The sequence below is a fragment of the Procambarus clarkii genome, chromosome 5, assembly GCF_040958095.1.
Source record: "Procambarus clarkii isolate CNS0578487 chromosome 5, FALCON_Pclarkii_2.0, whole genome shotgun sequence".
Lineage (NCBI taxonomy): Eukaryota > Metazoa > Arthropoda > Malacostraca > Decapoda > Cambaridae > Procambarus > Procambarus clarkii.
In genome coordinates this window covers 28,197,389-28,218,388 of record NC_091154.1, presented here as the reverse complement: position 1 = coordinate 28,218,388, position 21,000 = coordinate 28,197,389, and the positions used below count along the sequence as shown (strand labels likewise).

The following is a 21,000-nucleotide window of genomic DNA, read 5'->3' as shown; positions in this document are numbered from 1 at the left end:
AGATTTATGGGTTGGGTGTTTAATCTTTAGTCGCATTATTGTGACTCGTCGCCGGCAACTGAAAATATTGTATGACACGGTAATTGGGCCTCCACCTTGCAAGCTGTAGTGTGAGCTACTCTTGTGGCATTTAATACTATTTAAATCACTACAGAAGAATGCATAAATTATTCCAGACTTTTCCTAGCTAAGCTTCCACTAAATAAAAACAATATTGAACGTAATCTCATGCTATCAGGTATAGTCATTAGAAGAGAGATCTTAGAAGAGTTTTAAGAACGTAGAAGACTGCGAACAGGAACCAGCAGATCCTTTGTCCATCACACTAACATGTGGCAAACAAAACACTTGTACGGGCCAAATAACAAAAAAGTAGACAAAAATAAGCAAGTAATAAAATTAGTAGAGTGAGAGATGTTGTTGCCCTCGAGTACGACTTGGCTACAAGTATCTGTGGCAGTTCGGCTTGCTGGATGCTGGAGATGATATAGAGTGTAAAGTGTGTGGACAAAGACTCTACAGCATTACATTTTAGATTATGACAATTTGAGCTATTTAGAGATCAATCTCATACTGCATGAAATAGCAAATCCCTATATTATAAATGATAAAATCTGAAAAGTTTGCACTGTATCCATATCTTGCTTGTAATAGATAAACGAATATATGTATAAGACATGTAGTGTGTAAACAAAAATCACACTAGGAACTTTTCCAGAATCCTGTAAATTGAAAATATTTTTATGCTTTAACAAAAGACTTTCCTTCAATGCATAATAACATATTGTAAATTCAAGGAAGCTGCAGTGCAAAACAAAAGTTCTGACTAGCTGTCATTATAATTATAAGGGTGTGCAGATTAGATGAAATTTTAAATATATAAATACCCGCTGAGGTCTATTTAAGACCTTTCTTGCACTCTGTAATCCTTTTTGCGCTACTGCTCATAGGATGTGTATGGGTTGCACAATAAACTCGCTGCTATTAGCGGCAACACTAAAAAATCTTCTTTGACAATAAGTGTTGAGTACTGAGTGTTGTGCAGATATCATCCTGTTGCCAGATACCACCAGACAAATCCAGACAGAGGTTCTTAATTCCTAAATCTAATTGAACACAATAACTGACTCAACCACACAACACCCCACACAACACCTGCCCCACCCTCACAACACCCGCCCCTCCCACACAACACCCGTCCCACCCATACAACACCTGCCCGTACATGTAATGTTTTGTTAGTGATGACCTGCCTCTTGAGGTCGATAATATAATTTAGCAGGTGACCTCAACTCCACCTTCCGGGCCGTATCCGGTACAAAGAAGTTTATGGAGTCTCTTCAGGTTTCCTCTTGGTGTCCTATTTTGGAACTCTTGTAGGAGTACCTTTGAGAAGTCATAGTTGACCTGAACATTAAACCTGACTTCTAATGTTGGTAACTTGATATCTTCTTGCAGGTATCATGTATCAAACATGATTAAACAACTAAACTTTCTATTTGTCAAGATCTGAAGTATGTATTTTCTTAATTAGACCCATCAGTGGTATGATTAATGGCACATTAATAAACAAATAACACATTTGAGTCAGACTTTGTTCTAAAAATTATATTTATGCTGGATGATTATTTTACAGAAAGATTTGCCTGTTTGACCAATATACACTTTATTACATTTTTACAAGGAACGTAATATAGAATATCATTATTTTCTTGGATATAGCTGTTCATGTTTAATATACCCTTAACTATTTAGCAGTTGTTTATACTTGAATATTACCTCGTATTATTGGTAAAACACAGGTAAATAATAAGCGTAAGAGCGCTGGAATGTTAAAGCATAAGTTAGGACATACATGTGTGAATTAGGTTGGTATAAATAGGAGCTGCCTTGCATGGGCCAGTAGGCCTTCTGTAGTTTGTCCTTTTTCTTATGTTCTTATTTTATGTAAACACCACCAGATGCCTGGTCAGTGATGAATAATTATAAAACGCACAATACCACATGATGCTTGCTCAAAAGTATTGTTATTTAAACAAGGAATTGATACACAATATTGTCAACTGGTGGAAGTGTCAGTATTGACTTCAGTCAGTTGCCAACAATTAGTAACGAACAATAATGGTAATCATTATAACAATTAGCAGCATTATTAATAACAGTAATTAAGTTTAAGACAATGACCAATGCATAATTTATGAAGGTAAATATTTAGCTATAGTTAACTGACAAATGCTGGGGTTACGTCATCAATGTTGAACCAACCAGCTACAGCAAACATTGGTTACAATAATGAGTGATAATGTTACCCATATATCTGGGACATACACTAGTACATACGTAGTGTCACCTATATATTACCATACGTGCTATTATTATCGTCATAAACCATGATAAAATACCGTTCTCCTCTGCCAGTCACATACCGTAGTGAAATCGGATTAGGTGGTGTTTTAGCAGTGATGGGCCGGGCCTCCCGCCAGGGGTCGCGGGGGCGGCAGACGGCGTCCTGGACACTGTCACCGCCGCGGGGCGACTCTCAACTGTCTCGTTCCTCTGCCTGGATCCTGATTTAGTTCTGGATCTGGTTGCCTGAGATCTTGCAGGATTCAAGCTCCGCCTGGATCCTGAACCTCTTCATATTCGTGGCTGGCCGAGGATGCTGGATATTGGCCAGAACTTATCGTAACTCCGCCTGGATCCTGAACCTCTTCATATTCGTGGCTGGCCGAGGATGCTAGACATTGTACAGAACTTATCGTAACTCCGCCTGGATCCTGAACCTCTTCATATTCGTGGTTGGCCGAGGATGCTAGACATTGTACAGAACTTATCGTAACTCCGCCTGGATCCTGAACCTCTTCATATTCGTGGCTGGTCGAGGATGCTGGACATTGTACAGAACTTATCATAACTCCGCCTGGATCCTGAACCTCTTCATATTCGTGGCTGGTCGAGGATGCTGGACATATCGTAGCTCCGCCTGGATCCTGAACCTCTTCATATTCGTGGCTTGCCGAGGATGCTGGACATATCGGAGCTCCGCCTGGGTCCTGAACCTCTTCATATTCGTGGCTTGCCGAGGATGTTGGACATATCGTAGCTCCGCCTGGATCCTGAACTTCTTCATATTCGTGGCTGGCCGAGGATGTTGGACATATCGTAGCTCCGCCTGGATCCTGAACCTCTTCATATTCGTGGCTGGCTGAGGATGTTGGACATTGACTAGGACATATCGTAGCTCCGCCAGGATCCTGAAGCTCTTCATACACGTGGCTGGCCGAGAGTACAGCACGATCAGTGTCTAACGCTGGACATCGGCCAGAACACATGTTACCACCTCCTGGAATAGTGATCTTATTAGTTAAGTTACTGTCACAGTTTAATTTGTTTTTTTTGGACCGCAAATTGGGAGTAAATATTAAACCTCTTTAATGTTTACTCCCAATGTTGTGGTGTAATATTTACTGCCTCTTTAGAGGCAGTAAATACACACCCCATGGTATACACACCCAGTGGTATACACAGCCAGTTGTATAGACGCCCAGTGGTATACACAGCCAGTTGTATAGACGCCCAGTGGTATACACAGCCAGTTGTATAGACGCCCAGTGGTATACACAGCCAGCTGTATACACGCCCAGTGGTATACACGCCCAGCTGTATACATGCCCAATGGTATACACTCCCAGTGGTATACACAGCCAGCTGTATACACACCCAGTGGTATACACAGCTAGCTGTATACACTCCCAGAGGTATACACACCCAGTGGTATACACAGCCAGCTGTATACACTTCCAGAGGTATACACGCCCAGCTGTATACATGCCCAATGGTATACACTCCCAGTGGTAAACACGTCTATCTGTATACACACCCAGCTGTATATGTGCCCAGTGGTATATATATCCTGCGGTATATAATGCACTTCAAAATGAATAACATTAACACTTTACATTAAACTTGAGCTTTAGTTCAGAGTTTAAGTATTACCACTAGTTAGCCTTAGATCTAGTCCATGTCATGCACTCTTTCATTGGTGGTTATGTTCAGAGTGAACACTGAGTTCAAAGTGAACACTGTGAGTTATTATGTTCAGAGTGAACACTGTGAGTTATTATGTTCAGAGTGGACACTGTGAGTTATTATGTTCAGAGTGAACACTGTGAGTTATTATGTTCAGAGTGGACACTGTGAGTTATTATGTTCAGAGTGGACACTGTGAGTTATTATGTTCAGAGTGAACACTGTGAGTTATTATGTTCAGAGTGGGCACTGTGAGTTATGTTCAGAGTGAACACTGTGAGTTATTATGTACAGAGTGAACACTGTGAGTTATTATCTTCAGAGTGGACACTGTGAGTTATTATGTTCAGAGTGAACACTGTGAGTTATTATGTTCAGAGTGAACACTGTGAGTTATTATGTTCAGAGTGGGCACTGTGAGTTATGTTCAGAGTGAACACTGTGAGTTATTATGTACAGAGTGAACACTGTGAGTTATTATGTTCAGAGTGAACACTGTGAGTTATTATGTTCAGAGTGAACACTGTGAGCTATTATGATTAGAGTCAACACAGTGAATTATTATTTTGTTCAAAATGAACACAGTGAATTATTATGCTCAGAGTCAACACAGTGAATTGTTTGCTTACTTATGCTACGACAGCAAATGACGGCAATAATAAGATCCACAACAAGCACAATGAACAGGAGGACAATAAGGAGGTCTGTATGGAGGATTGCCTGCTGGGTGTCGTCGTCAGGGTACTGGTCGAGGCAGCGCTGATCAGGGGCTCTGGTTCTCCAGAGAGACCACCCTCGAGCCACGACCCTGATGCTATAAAAATAGTTCAAATAATACAAGTAATGTAGTGGAGATGCTTTGGAACAATTACCAACACTGATGATAATTCCCCATCTAGAAAACTTGAGAGATCTTCTGTACGCATAAGTACTGTATGTAAAAGTGTACCAGCGACGTATTTCCTCGACACAAAGGTCTTCCCTATTGAACACTGCATCTTGTACACCGTAGGTCACATTCAGAATTATGCGTATATACTCAAAGCCATCCTCGGGATAAAAGTAAAGAGTACCACTTTGTTGGTCGGTCTTCATAACTTCTTTTGAATTATTATTGACATGAACAACTTCACTAGAACAGTCCTTCCTCTTTTTTCTCCGCAGAAGGGTCGTGTTGGGATATAAATGTGACACAATTGGTTGTAAGGGATTCTGCCCCGAGGACTGTGTCTCACCCATCGGTGTGTTTCCTGTTGGTGGCACATCTCTGGTGGAGACCAGTGGTGGGTGTTGGCTGGGGGAGCGGGCTGGTCCTGGGCTGGTAGTTTGCGGGGACTGCTGTAGTCCTGGGCTGGTAGTTAACGTAGACTGCTGCAGTCCTGGGCTGGTAGTTACTGGGGACTGATGCAATCCTGGGCTTGTAGTTACCGGGGACTCCAGTAGACCTGGGCTGGTAGTTACCGAAGACAGCTGCAGCCAAGAGGAGTACAGAGGTGTTGTGGGGTTGATGGGTGATGCGAGCTGTGGTAGAGACGCGGAGGATGAAATATGGTCCCCTAAAACAATTACCAGCGTCCAGCACTTCCATAGGATCACACGCCCCTTCAAGAGTTTCTCCTCCATAAGATAGTCAATTATGAAAGTATAGCCGGTCGCCAGAGTGACGCAAGATACACTGACGAGACTCAGACTCGAGTTGTTGTTGTGTCCAACTTACGCTGGACAGGACGTGTCTTCCTGTAACTAATATCCGTTAACTGTCCACGACTTACTGCTCCTGCTCCTTATGGAGGCTTTGTGTTTTTCTTGCTTCTTTTCACGTGACACCAGTCTGAAGTTGGCATGTTGTGGCTTCGCACACATGCACTCAGTCACGTGTATTTTAATGATCTCACACATGCGCTCGATCACAAATGTGTACATACACTCAAACATATCTCCTGTCGTTCAAAAGCAAAACTGAAGCTAGCAGTGGCATACATAGAGACTCCTGGTTCAATAGAGGTACTGTTATTGGTTCAATACTTTGTCAATGCCCCTTATAATCCTATATGTCCTTATCTTATCCCCACTATTCCTCCCCCATCTCTAGTGTGGCAAGGTGAAGTTTTCTCAGTCTATCCTAATAGTTAAGACGTGCTGAGTTCAGCAAAGAGTTCACATTCAAGTAAGTTTATTGAGGTAATAAAATACACCCTCATAGGATAGGTTATTTCTACCCTTCAATCAGGAATGAGTCTTGTTACAAATCTTTGGACTTTTCGTTAACTATATGGTTGAAGGTGAATTATATAATAGCCACATAATTTAACCTCACTTAGGTTAAATATAGGAATAAAAAGAGCAATTTATCAAATTTATCAAAATTCCTGAATATTATACGTTGTGGTTGTGTGAGTTGTAGCTCTCTTGTAATGGGGAGGAATTCAGCACAAACTGCTTTGGCCTTTTCTTCGTTTTAGTGTGAAAATATATAATATCCTCTACTGGGCCACACACTAGCTATCGAGGGAGTGGGAGTACAGCGCCGCTGCTCAAGATGGTCTGGTCGTTGGAGTCTAGTTGCACTTGGACAAGATGCACATCTGCGAGCATGTTGACACTGCTGTTGACAACTGCTGCTGAGTTGAATGCTGGCAATATGCAGTCGATGAATAAGTGTCACCACATGTGCGACCACGCACGTCCAACACTGCTCGGCACGCTATCATTGGCGTCCTCGACTATCTGCTTGACGAACTTCTTGGTTGTGAACCTGACATTTATGTACAGTAGTGACATTTATATATAGTCGCCTTAAACAGGCTTTGAAAAACGTCCAATACCGTCTCGGGCATGTATGAATATAGCATTCATTGTATAAATATAATTCTAAAACTAAACTACCCATGGATCATCATGACTAACTAGCTACATGTCTGCACATACTGGAGGCAGTAGGTCCATCTGCAGGTGGTATCAGAGATGGAGGCAGTAGACCAGAAATCATGCGCAGGTATTATGATGCTCAGCCACAGTGTTACCTGTTAAGCAGAATATAAACGGTAGACACTAACATAGGCACGATATAGTAAATAGTATAAGTTGACGTTCTACTAAAATATGGAGTGCAGGGACGTGGCTGAAACACGAGGACTTAAACAGTGAATGTAAGAGAGGTGATAAGATTGAAACTTTGAGCTAAGGTGAACTGTGTAGGTATCACATTATATACATTTGAGGCAAAGGAAAGAGAACAGATGTGTAAAACCCACTGAGAAAGGCATTAATCGGTGTAATTTTCTCAGGAAATCTCAACGGATATGCTGAGGGAATGTTTAATAAAAGTGTCTAACACATGGATTGGGTACTCATTCAGGACGAGCTCTTTCGTAAAATGTTAACTATAGTTAGTTGGAAAGGGTAGAAGGTAGTATGCATAAGTTTGTTACTTAGTCTATAATATTGTAAGCATTACCCTTACAGCTAGACATAAAAACTATGAATGTTAGGCGCTGGTTCTTCACGAACGTAGTCATCTTCTGCTACATGCTGACAGTCAGGAAGCGGGGAGCTGATATAACGCATCCATTGTCCTTTACAGACTGGAACACCACAGTCACACAAGCTTGTATCATCAGACTGTTGGTGGTGTACTGTCGAAATAACGGGTCTGGATCGAAGATTGTAAGCGTGAGTACCAGGTGATGCGGTACCATTGTTTGTGTCTGCGACCAGAGTGGTTGTCACAGTGGTAGGGTCTTCTTCTTCTTGAGAATAGGTGCAGTTTGCATGAAGGGTTAACCCTCCCGATGACTGCACCAGGACAGATGTAAGGAGACGCGTTGACGGTCAGGAGGAGAAGAAAGTCAAAAGCGGTAGATGTGATGGGCCGTAGAGAGAGGAGTGGCGACGAAAACAGAGGCGAACGTTAGAGGGAGACTCCCCGCACCGGGGGGCGGGGCGTCGTGATCACGGTGGCAGCTGATCCATGCACGGCTTAGCAGCGTGCGCAAGACGGGAACTAATACTTCTCCGGAAACTTGTGTATCGGAAAGCGCAAGCAGTACGCTTCCCAAATCACCCGCAGGTCAGCGGGCAGCCGGCCACCAGGCGGCGCCCTCGGCTGAGACATCCTATCTGGCACCCTATACACAAACTCCTTCACCCGCGACACCCAGACAGTGGACGAGCACCACGGGATCGGAAGCACCCGGGCATCCCGATAAGGGCCCAACTCCGGACCCTCACAGGGCACGACCCCAGCAGACGGGACTAGGCAATCCCCAGACTGGAGCAAGGAAGGAGGGGATACAGCAGGGGACGCAGGCGCGGCACCGACCCCACCACCGGGCACAGGAGCCGAGGCCCCCTGGCGCACATCTTTCCGCAACAGCACGACAAGGTCACGATCATCAGGCACAACCCCCCACTGCGGAGATCCAACAGCAGGAGACGCAGGAGGTGAGGCACAGGTAGCAACTTCGGAGCCCCTCACAGCACCACCATTCTCGGCGGGGGGCGCCAGATCACCATACTCCCCCACCTCCTCCCAAGGCACACCACGAAGGGGAGAGACACTCCAAGCCCGCCGTGAACGCTTCGAGACAGGCCGCACCACACCACGCCCAGCAGGCTCCGCCGCAGGCACGGCCACCATCTTTACATCCACACAGGCCACACCCGCACCGTCCGAAGAGTCCACAGAGGCCACATCACCCACACTGTCCACATCATCCAGGGAAACAGCCTCAGAACACCGACGCGCACGCGTCTGCAAAGGGACGGAAAGAGCAGAACTACAGTCACCAACACACACAGGCACGGCAGGCACCTCCCCCTGCCGAAGCACCCCCTCTAAAACAGCAGAACCCGCGTTCCCGGGAGCCGGTATCACATCCACAGGCGGGGCGGGACATGGACCTCCACCGGCCGGGACATCCTGCACTACACGCAGCTCAGGCGACGGCCCGACACCCACACACACCGGCTCAACAACCCCAGGGGCCACAGCAGTCACCAGACGTGTCGCACAGGCCGTAGAACTCGCCTCAACAGGCGGAGCAGCAGACAGGCAATCAGGCACCTCAGGCACAGCACCTACTCCATCCTCAGAACCGTCCGAACGTAACAAGGGCGGGAAATCCTCTGCACGAAAAACATGCACCCGACCAGTTGCTCCCACGTCGCAGCCAGATGACCCTCGTGACCACACCGATAACAGGTGCGCGGTTGACCCCGGTACAAGCAGCGGAGCGTGTAACCCAACACGGACATCGACGACGGTACACTACACTTCAGCGACATCGTCAGGGTGCGGGAGCCGTCAAGCATACCAACACAGAGCCCGGCAACGACCTTGTTCCAACGAACACTTAACACAGTCCCAAATCGCTCAAAACAGGAGGTTAAAAAGTCGTCCTGAAATTCGAAGGGGGCACCATGCACCGCCACAGACTTCAAGGTGACACTAAGATTCACCACCTTAACTGAGCCAGCTGAATCAGGGAGTGGGTAAACACGCCCCTCACAATGCTCGAGAAACGCCTGAAAGGCAGCCTGGAGGCGGAACTTGACCACAGCACGGTGGCCCTGAAGCAGCTGGACGCCCACCAGGTCCGACAGCTGCACATGAAGCACGTCCACCAGGGCGACACCAACCAATGGATGGTCCACCGGCACCGTAAACGCTAGACCAGCCGACAATGTCCTCTGCACTGGAGGGCGAGATGACCCCATGGCTAAGGCAAACGTCACCCTGTCAGTGGCAAACCACCACCAGCAGGGCAAACAAGCAATCACCCAACGTAAACACTAGCCAGTGCGGAGAGACCTCAGGAGCGTCCGACCTGGCCGGTGGTCACCACGCAACTCCACGTGACAACCGGCCACCACGTGATGGTAGGGTCAGTCAATACGTTGTCAGTTAAAGGTATTGGGTTGTCATCGTCAACAGTCAGTCGTGCTAATTTCATGTGATTGAGCTGTTCATTTACATGTTCACCTGTAGCTAGGTTTTCCAGTTTGTACTTGTTGCCTGTGATATTCAAGAACTCTGTAAGGTCCAAGAAACTTTTCAGTCAGCTTGTACATGGGACCATCTCTTCGTTGGTTGAGGATCATTACTAAAGATTCAGGTCCTATTTTTGTAGATTTAGCATTGGCTTTTTGTAACCGAGTGAAATCGTCAGCAGCTCTAGACAGGTGTTCCTTGATTCTCTTGTACACCAATTGTCTCTTTGTATTACTTTAATATAATCATCATAGTTGTAAAGTGGCACAGGCGGCGAGGATATGAGAGCGTTAGGGAATCTCCTGTCTGTCCCAAAAAGCACAAAGTGTAGTGTGTCTCTTATGGATGAGTTGACAGAGGAGTTTATCGAGCTTTGGACGATTGGCATAAGTTCATTCCATTTGTGACTGTCCCAAGCATTGACATATAGGACTCGACTCCTGTAGACATGTCATTCACAAACATTAGAAACAGAACTGGTCCCAGCACCGATCCTTCAGGTATTCCACTCGTTACGGTTCGCCAATCTGACTTCTCGCCCCCTGACTGTTACTCTCTGGATCCTGCCTGTTAAGTAATTATTTACCCAAGATAGGCTTTTCCGTTTACTCCCGCCTGCCACTCAGATTAGAATAGCAGTCTCCTGTGCGGTACTGTGTTAAAGGCTTTTTGGCAGTCCAGAAATATGCAGCCTGCCCATGCTGCTCTGTCCTGCCGTATTCTTGTTACTTTATCATAAAATTCTAGAAAGTTTGTTAGGCATGATTTCCCTTCTCTGAACCCATGTTTTTGTTTATTTACATACCTATTGTTCTCTAGGTGTGTAACCAGTCTTCAAGTACTTTACAGGGAATGCTTGTTAGTGATACTGGTCTGTAGTTAAGTGCCTCTTCCCTATTTCCGTTTTCGAAAATTGGTACCACATTTGCCTTCTTCCAGCAACTGGGTAACTCTCCCATCATAAGTAACTCATTATAGATCCTTGCTAGAGGCAGGCTGAGGGCCTGCGCTTCCTCTTTTAGTAACCACGGTGATACATGGCTTGGCCCAACTGCTTTAGTTTCATCCTAAAGTTTAGTTTAGTTTTGTTAGGTGTTTCATTACCTCCTCTGCTGTCACCTCTATATTTGATGGTCTCTCATCTTGGTTCATCTCTTCTAACAATGGGAGCTGCTCAGGCTCGGTTGTGAACACTCCGCATTCAGTACCTCACAGATTTCCTTGTCCCTTTCTGTATATGCCCCCTTCTGTTTTCCTTAGTCTTGTCACTTGTTCGTTCAACGACATTATCCTTCTTATATGGCTATGTAGTAATTTAGGTTGCTTCTTTGCTTTCATTGCAATATCGTTTCCATAATTCCTTTCCAATACTCTCCTTATATTAATGTATTCATTCCTAGCTCTGTTGCATCTATTTCTGTTGTATGCTGTCCTTTGTCCTCTCTACTTTCTCCACTTCCTCCTGCTTCTCATTTTTGCTTCCTGACACTGTCTATATAATCATGAATTTTTTATATTCCCTCCTACTTTATTATTACACTGTTGGTAAGAAACTCTCTTCGGCCTCCTTGCTTTCCACTTGACTAAGTCCATCATATCTTGCAATTTTTTCCCTTAGATCATCCCACTGCACTCTACCAGATATTCTCTTCTCCTGCAATCCCCTTTCCTATAGTCTACTTGTGTATTCACTTAGTTGTATTCACCTAGTTGTGCTTGCGAGGGTTGAGCTCTGCTCTTTCGGCCCGCCTCTCAACTGTCAATCAACTGTTTCTACTACTACTATTTTTTCCCCCACACCACACACACACCCCAGGAAGTAACCCTTGACAGGTAACTAACTCCCAGGTACCTATTTACTGCTAGGTAATAGGGGCATAGGGTGAAAGAAACTCTGCCCATCGTTTCTCGCCGGCGCCTGGGATCGAATCGAAGGATCACGTGTCCAGCGTGCTGTCCGCTCGGTCACCGGCTCCCCTAAACTAAGCCCCAGTGTGTGTGCGTGCGCGTGCGCACACACACATATTCTCGGATATATTTACGTATCTACATACAATGAATTATATACGTGATTAAATTAATTGCGAATACGTGTGTCAGTTTAGGCACCACATTCCAGATTATAGCTGACATGCCGACAAAAGGAGTATTATAAACATAAGGAAAACACACTAAAACGTGAACCGTTGACAAATATCAGTTACAGGATGAGACGTCCTGTGGTTATCAAGCAATACAGAGCAACAACAACGCAGATCTGGACCTGGCTTAGTGTATATCGTTTCTCTCGGGCGACTAGTTATATACCAAAGAGATATTACGAACACGCTGATGGAGGGTAAATTCCTGAATGTGTGTGTAATCCTATGTAGCTGCTGGGATTGGGCATCCTCCGCGTCTCTGCCACAGCTCGCATCACCCATCAATCCTGCAACACCTCTGTACTCCTCTTGGCTGCAGCAGTCTACGCTAACTACCACTCCACGACTACAGCACTCCTCGCTAACTACCAGCCCAGGACTACAACAGCCTCCGCTAACTACCAGCCCAAGACTACAGCGGTCCCTGCAAACTACCAGCCCAGGACTACAGCAGTCCCCGCTAACTACCAGCCCAGAATTACAGCAGTCCCTGCGAACTACCAGTCCAGGACTACAGCAGTCCCCGATAACTGCCAGCTCAGAACTACAGCAGTCCCTGCTAACTACCAGCCCAGGAATACAGCAGTCCCCGCTAACTACCAGCCCAGGACTGCATCAGTTCCCGCTAACTACCAGCCCAGGACTACAGCAGTCCCCACTAACTACCAGGCCAGGACCAGCCCGCTCCCCCAGGCAACACCCACCACTGGTCTCCACCAGAGATGTGCCACTAACAGGAAACACACCGATGGGTGAGACACAGTTCTCGGTGCAGAATCCCATACAACCAATTGTGTCACACTTACATCCTGACATGACCCTTCTGCGGAGAAAAAAAAGGAAGGATTGTTTTAGTGAAGCTGTTCGTGTCAGACATAATTCAAAGGAAGTTATGAAGACCGACCAACAAAGTGGTACTCTTTACTTTTATCCCGAGGATGACTTTGAGTTTGTACGTATTATACTGACAGTAACTCATGGTGAACAAGACGGAGTGTTTAACAAAGAACACTTTTGTGTCAAGGCTAAACGTCGCTGGTACACCTTTGAGTTTGGTGCTGGTGTTTATTACAGTCCGTTTAATTACAGTAGATGGGGAATTAATGTGAAAGTAGATAACTGTGAAAACAAATTACCAATAAATTACTGGTACAGTTCGAACTGGTTTTACCACATGAGGGTAGAGGCTAAGGGGTCGTCTTACTGGAGCACCAGAGCCCCAGGTCCAGACTGCCTCAACCCGCTCCCCGACCTCACCACCACTGGAGGACAGCCTGGGACGCCTGTGTCAACACTTCCCTCAGCTGCTGACCACACCCAGGTGCTCGTTGACCAGGCACTCGTTGACTGTACAATACTCCCTGTTGTCGTACTGACCATTGTCTTCACTGTGGATCTCGTTATTGTCGTCATTTGGTGTCGCAACCGAAGTAAGCAAACCATTTGTTATAATTCACTTGATATACCCACAAATGTTATTATCAGTGAAAGGGGTGCATGATTCGTAAAATATCGTTGACTTGTAGGTGTTACTTACTAAGGTAAATTTGCGAATAATATTCAAGTAAAAAAATTTATTCAAAGAGCTTAAGCACTTAGAAGTACTGAACATAAAAGGGAATATTTACCACTGCATATATACCTTTATGTATAGAGTGATTATGGACTCGTGGTATATATGATTTATATTGTATATTATTAAATAACGATAAAAATTAGCCATATTGCCATTATATTGAGGGTGTTATGATTTTTCTACAGTGTCTTGAGGGTGCTCTGATTCTCTACAGCATTATGAGGAAGTTTAGGCTCAGGAACTTTATTTACAGCTTTTTTTCACAAATCGTTAAACTCACGACTAAACTTTTTCCTATAGAGTGAGTTATGGTTTACGAGTAAATGCTAAATAAAATATTAACTAGATGAGGTACAGGCGGTGCCCGGATTCATCAGTGCCCAGGTCTCCTCCACACACCCTCAACATCTTCACTTCACACACCCTCCCCGTTTCCTCTTATCACTGTATCTATTTTCAAAACAAACTGCCCTTATCACTGTAAACATCTTCACACCATCTCTATTTTCCTGCTCCACACTCTTCCCATCCTCTTTACTTACACATGCCACCCATCTCACCCCCTCAAACGCTCACTGTTCCTCCTCTGTACACTCTCCCCTACTCTCCTAACTCCCCCCTTCCTTGTCTCCCACCCCAGCACATACCATACCCATATGCTCCCGCAATTCACACCCTCTCTGTCTCCCCACTAGAACACACCCTCCCTTTCTCTCTCCTTGTACATATTCGCTATCTTTCCCAAGGCACGCACTTTCAACCGTATATTGCCCCAGCCTTTCCTCCTAAGGTTTCCCAACGTCAAGAAAACGTTCTCTCCTAACCTACCAGAGAACCCAAAACAGAAAATGGAACAGTACGTTATTTTCGCAAGCCGCTTCGATTTTCTAGTACGACAATTTTTGGCCTTATGTAACACATTTGAGCAAAAAGCGACATTCTTTGTCGGAGGACAGGAGCTCACCCAGCAAACAGGCACAACAAGCATAGTAGGCTGAGCATAAAGAGATAGACCTCACTCCCCCGTAGTCACTGATAGGTAAGTATACACTTCCCTTCTTCCCTTACAACACATACCCCACCAATATTGTTTAGTTGCTTCAACGTTACTGTAAAGTTCTTCAAAGTTGTGCCAACGATCTATCTGATGTTGCAGGAACATAAATGTGTGCAGTTGTAGATAGGTTGCCAGAACTTTCTAAACCAATATTGTCCATTCAAAATTAGACAACAACTATGGCAACTTTTAAGTTTGCCTCAAAGTTATGCAAATCATTGCCTCAAAGCATGCAAATAAAAAGCTATATATAAATGTTTAACAAAAATCAAGCAATAATTGTTGCATAATAAAGTATTACTCAAGTTACATTTGTATTTTAATTGTTGAAATAATACGGAAATAGGATTATGACCATTACATATCAAGTGCAATGAGGGCATGCATAGAGGCACTCTGGAAGATGGCTGTCAGGCAGGCTGTTAGCCAGGTAGGCAGAATAGGTGATGAGCAGGCATATGAGCATGCAGGCAAGACGACAGGAAAGCAGGTATGACGGCAAGCAGGCATTAAGGCAAGCACACATAAAGGCAGATAGGATGGTAGGAATGCAGGCAGGCAATTTTGACAGAAAGGTAGATAAAGAGGCAAGCAGGCAGGAAGGTAGTGAGGCAGGGATACAGACAGGAAGATAGGCAGGAAAGCGGACAAGAAGGCAGCAATAAAAGTAAGCAGGAAATCAAAGAACAGAGGAAAACAGGAATAGATCCAACAAAGCTGGGAACGAATACATAAATATAAGAAGAGTATCGGAAATAAATCGAGAGAACGATATTGATATCAAAGCAAAGAAATCACCAAAACAACTACATAGCCATGTAAGAAGGAAAATGACAGTGGATGACTAAGTGACACAACTACTGATAACGGGAGGAATACATACCGAAAGTGATAAGGAGATCTGCGAGGTACTGAACACTGGTTTCCACGGAGTGTTCACAACCCAGTCTGAGCAGCTCCCATTGTTAGAAGAGATGACCCTTAATGAGAGACTGCTGTGTGTGAGGATGTAATATTTACTGTTGTGAGTGTGTAATGTTTACTGTTATGAGTGAGGGTGAAATACTTACTGTTGTGAGTGAGAGCGTAATGATTACTGTTGTGAGTGAGGGTGTAACATTTACTGTTGTGAGTGAGGGTGAAATATTTACTGCTGCGAGTGAGGGTGTAACATTTACTGTTGTGAGTGAGGGTGTAATGTTTACTGTTGTGAGTGAAGGTGTAAAACATGTGTGTGTTTAGACACCACATTCCAGTTTATAGCTGACATGTCGAAAAAAGAGCATTATAAACATAAGGAAAACCTAACAAGTGAACAGTTGCCAGATATCAGCTACAGGATGAGACGTCCTGTGGTTATCAAGCAATACGGAGCAACAACAACGCAGATCTGGACCTGGCTTAGTGTATATCGTTTCTCTCGGGTGACTAGTTATATACCAAAGAGGTATTACAGACACGCTGATGGAGGGTAAACTCCTGAATGTGTGTGTAATCCATTGTAGCTGCTGGGATTGGCCATCCTCTGCGTCTCTGCCACAGCTTGCATCACCCATCAACCCCGCAATACCTCTGTACTCCTCTTGGCTGCAGCAGTATTTGCTAAGTACCAGTCCACGACTACAGCACTCCTCGCTAACTACCAGCCCAGGACTACATCAGTCTCCGCTAACAACCAGCCCAGGACTACATCAGCCTCCGCTAACTACCAGCCCAAGACTACAGCACTCCTCGCTAACTACCAGCCCAGGACTACAGCAGTCCCCGCAAACTACCAGCCCAGGACTACAGCAGTCCCTGCTAACTACCAGCCCAGGACTGCATCAGTCCCCACTAACTACCAGCCCAGGACCAGCCCGCTCCCCCAAGCAACACCCACCACTGGTCTCCACCAGAGATGTGCCACTAACAGGAAACACACCAATGGATGAGACACAGTCCTCGGTGCAGAATCCCTTACAACCAGTTGTGACACATTTATATCCCAACATGACCCTTCTGCGGAGGAAAAAGAGGAAGGATTGTTTTAGTGGAGGTGTTCGTGTCAGTAATAATTTAAAGGTAGTTATGAAGACCGACCAACAAAGTGGTACTCTTTACTTTTATCCCGAAGATGACTTTAAGTTTGTACGTATTACACTGATAGTAACTCATGGTGAACAAGACAGAGTGTTTAACAAAGAAGACCTTTGTGTCGACGACGGACCTCGCTGGTACACCCTTGCGTTTAATGCTGGTTATTATCCCAGGAGGTTAAAAGTTGGTACATGGGGAATTAATGTCAAAGTAGATAACTGTGAAGCCAAATCACCATTAGATTACTTGTACGGGGCGAACAGGTTTCATCATATGAGGGTAGAGGCTAAGGGATCGTCTTACTGGAGCACCAGAGCCCCAGGTCCAGACTGCCTCAACCCGCTCCACAACCACACCACCGCTGGGGGAGAGTCTGGGGCGCTTGTGGCAACACTCCCCTCAGCTGCTGACGACACCACCGCTGGGGGAGAGCCTGGAGCGCCTGTGGCAACACTCCCCTCAGCTGCTGACGACACCACCGCTGGGGGAGAGTCTGGAGCGCCTGTGGCAACACTTCCCTCAGCTGCTGGCAACACCACCGTTGGGGGAGAGTTTGGGGCGCTTGTGGCAACACTCCCCTCAGCTGCTGACGACACCCAGGCGCTCGTTGACCATACAATACTGCCTGTTGTCGTACTGACCATTGTCTTCACTGTGGATCTCGTTATTGTCGTCATTTGGTGTCGCAGCTGAAGTAAGCAAACCATTTGTTATAATTCACTTGATATACCCACAAATGTTATTACCAGTAACTGGGTGCATGATTCGTAAAAGTATCGTTTGCTGGTAGGTGTTGCTAACTAAGATAAATTGGCGATAATATTCAAGTAAAAAATATATTCAAAGAGCTTAAGCACTTAGAAGTACTGAGCATAGCAGGGAATGTTTACCACAGCATACTTACCCTTATGTATAGAGTGATTATAGGGACTCGTGGTATAATTGTTTATCTAACTCCCGCTTTAATCAGAGTTGAGTTCAGTAAATTGCCAATAGCCATCTCGCCATTATGTTGATGGTGATCTGATTCTCAACAGTCTTGAAGATGTCCTGATTCTCAACAGTGTCTTGAGGGTGTTCTGATTATCTATAGTGTCTTGAGGGTGTTCTGATTACCTATAGTGCCTTGTGGGTGTTCTGATTATCTATAGTGTCTTGAGGGTGTTCTGATTCTCTACAATGTCTTGAGGGTGTTCTGATTATCTATAGTGTCGTGAGGGTGTTCTGATTCTCTACAATGTCTTGAGGGTGTTCTGATTCTCTACAATGTCTTGAGGGTGTTCTGATTCTCTACAATGTCTTTAGGGTGTTCTGATTATCTATAGTGTCGTGAGGGTGTTCTGATTCTCTACAATGTCTTGAGGGTGTTCTGATTATCTTTAGTGTCTTCAGGATGTTCTGATAATCTATAGTGTCTTGAGGATGTTCTGATTATCTGCAGCATCATGAAGAAGTTCAGGTTCAGGAACTTTATTCACAGCTTTTTTTCACAAATCGTTAAACTCACGACTAAACTTTTCCTGTAAAATGAGTTATGGTTTACGAGTAAATGCTAAATATAATATTAACTAGATGAGGTACCAGGTGGTGCCCGGGTTCACCAGTGCCCAGGTCTCCTCCACACTCCCTCTACATCTTCACTTCACACACACTCCCCCGTTTCCCCCTATCATTATAACTATTTTTTTAAACACGCTGATCTTATCACTGTAAACATCTTCACACTTTCTCTATTTCCCCTCCCCCACACTCTTCCCATCTCCCATTCTTACACTTGCCACCTGTCTCACCCCTACAAACCCTCACTGCTCCTCCTCTGCACACTCTCCCCTTCTCCCCTAACAGTCTCACTTCCTTGTCTCCCACCCCAGCACATACCATACCCATGTGCTCCCCCAGCTCACACCCTCTCTGTTTCCACACTAGAACACACCCTCCCTTCCTCTCCCCTAGTACATATTCTCTCCTTTTCCCAAAGCAAACACTTTCAACTCCATTTCTCACCCCAGCCCGTCCACCTAAGGTTTCTCAACGTCAAGTAAACGGTCAATTTAACGTGTCCCCTCCTAACTTACTTTCCACTTCCATTTTCTAGTACGACAATTTTTGGCCTTTTGTAATGCATACGAGCGGAAAGAGACATTCTTTGTAGGAAGACAGTCGACAGGTGCTCACCCACCAAACAGGCCCAACAAGCATAATAGACAGCATAAAGAGATAGACCTCACTCCCCCATAGTCACTGATAGGTAAGTATACACTCCCCTTCTTCCCTTACAACACATACTCCACCAAAATTGTTTAGTTGCTGGAACGTTACTGTATAGTTCTTGAAAGTTGTGCCAACGTTCTACCTGATGTTGCAGGAACAAATATTTGCAGTAGTAGATAGGTTGCCAAAACTTTCTAACCAATATTGTCCATACAAAATTAGAGACTCTATGGCAACTTTTAAGTTTGCCTCAAAGTTATGCAAGTCATTGCCTCAAAGCATGCAAATAAAAAACTATATATAAATATTTAACAAAAATCAAGCAATAATTGTTGCATAATAAAGTATTATTCAAGGTGCATTTGTATTTTAATTGTTGAAATAATACAGAAATAGTATTATGACCATTACATATCAAGTGCAATGAGGGCATCATAGAGGCACCCTGGAAGTCAGGCAGGCTGTTAGCCAGGTAGGCAGAATAGGTGATGAGCAGGCATATGAGGATGCAGGCAAGACGACAGGAAAGTAGGTATGAAGGTAAGCAGGCATTAAGGCAAGCAGGTATGAAGGCAAGCACACATAAAGGCAGACAGAATGGAAGGAATGTAGGCAGGCAGTTTTAACAGAAAGGTAGATAGAGAGGCAAGCAGGCAGGAAGGTAGTGAGGCAGGGATACATTCAGGAAGGTAGGCAGGACGGACCTCGCTGGTACACCCTTGAGTTTAGTGCTGGTCATTATCACATACCGCAGAAAGTTGATACATGGGGAATTTATGTCAAAGTAGATAACTGTAAAAACAAATCACCAATAGATTACTTGCACTGGGCGAACAGCTTTTATCACATGAGGGTAGTGGCTAAGGGGTCGTCTTACTGGAGCACCAGAGCCCCAGGTCCAGACTGCCTCAACCCGCTCCCCGACCTCACCACCACTGGGGGACAGCCTGGGACGCCTGTGTCAACACTTCCCTCAGCTGCTGACGACACCCAGGCGTTTGTTGAACAGGCGCTCGTTGACTGTACAATACTTCCTGTTGTCGTACTGACCATTGTCTTCACTGTGGATCTCGTTATTTTTGTCATTTGGTGTCGCAGCCGAAGTAAGCAAACCAATTTGTTATAATTCATTTGATATACCTTCAAATGTTATTACCAGTGAAGCGGTGCATGATTCGTAAAAGTATCGTTGGCTTTTAGGTGTTACTAAGGTAAATTGGCGATAATATTCAAGTAAAAAAATAAAGCAAGTAAATGTAATTAGGCACTTAGAAGTACTGAACATAGAACGGAATATTTACCACAGCATATATACCCTTATGTATAAAGTAATTATGGAATCGTGGTATAATTGTGGATCTAACTCTCGCTTCAATCCGAGTTGTGTTCAGTAATGTAGTTGTCAGTAACGAGAGCTTATGTTCATCATATTTATTCCAATATAATGACAATTATTTGTTAACAGCCATCTCGCTATTATATTGAGGGTGTTCTGATTCCCTACAGCATCATGAAGTTCAGGTTCAGAAACTTTATTCATAGCTTTTTCTCACAAATCGTTAAACTCACACCTACACTTTTCCTGTAGAGTGAGTTATGGTTTACGTGTAAATGCTAAATATAATATTAACCAGATGAGGTACCAGGCGGTGCCCGGGTTCACCAGTGCCCAGGTCTCCTCCACACTCCCTCTACATCTTCACTTCACACACCCTCACGGTTTCCCCCTACCACTGTAACTATTTTCAAAACACGCTGCCCTTATCACTGTAAACATCTTCACAACTTCTCTATTTCCCTGCTCCACACTCTTCCCATCCTCTTTACTTACACATGCCACCCATCTCACCCCCTCAAACGCTCACTGTTCCTCCTCTGTATACTCTCCTAACTCCCCCCTTCCTTGTCTCCCACCCCA

At 44.8% G+C, this 21,000-nt stretch overlaps 1 protein-coding gene across 1 annotated transcript; it reads right to left on the bottom strand.

The window, feature by feature from the left end:
- Nucleotides 1-1,649: 1,649 nt before the first annotated feature.
- LOC123762509 (uncharacterized) lies at nt 1,650-9,484 on the bottom strand. The gene is made up of 2 exons (XM_045749009.2): nt 4,659-9,484; nt 1,650-3,343 (listed from the first exon to the last, which is right to left on the bottom strand). The coding sequence occupies exons 1-2, from the start codon at nt 5,650-5,652 to the stop codon at nt 2,610-2,612; spliced, it is 1,728 nt and encodes a 575-aa protein (XP_045604965.2). The 5' UTR covers nt 5,653-9,484; the 3' UTR covers nt 1,650-2,609.
- Nucleotides 9,485-21,000: the final 11,516 nt, after the last annotated feature.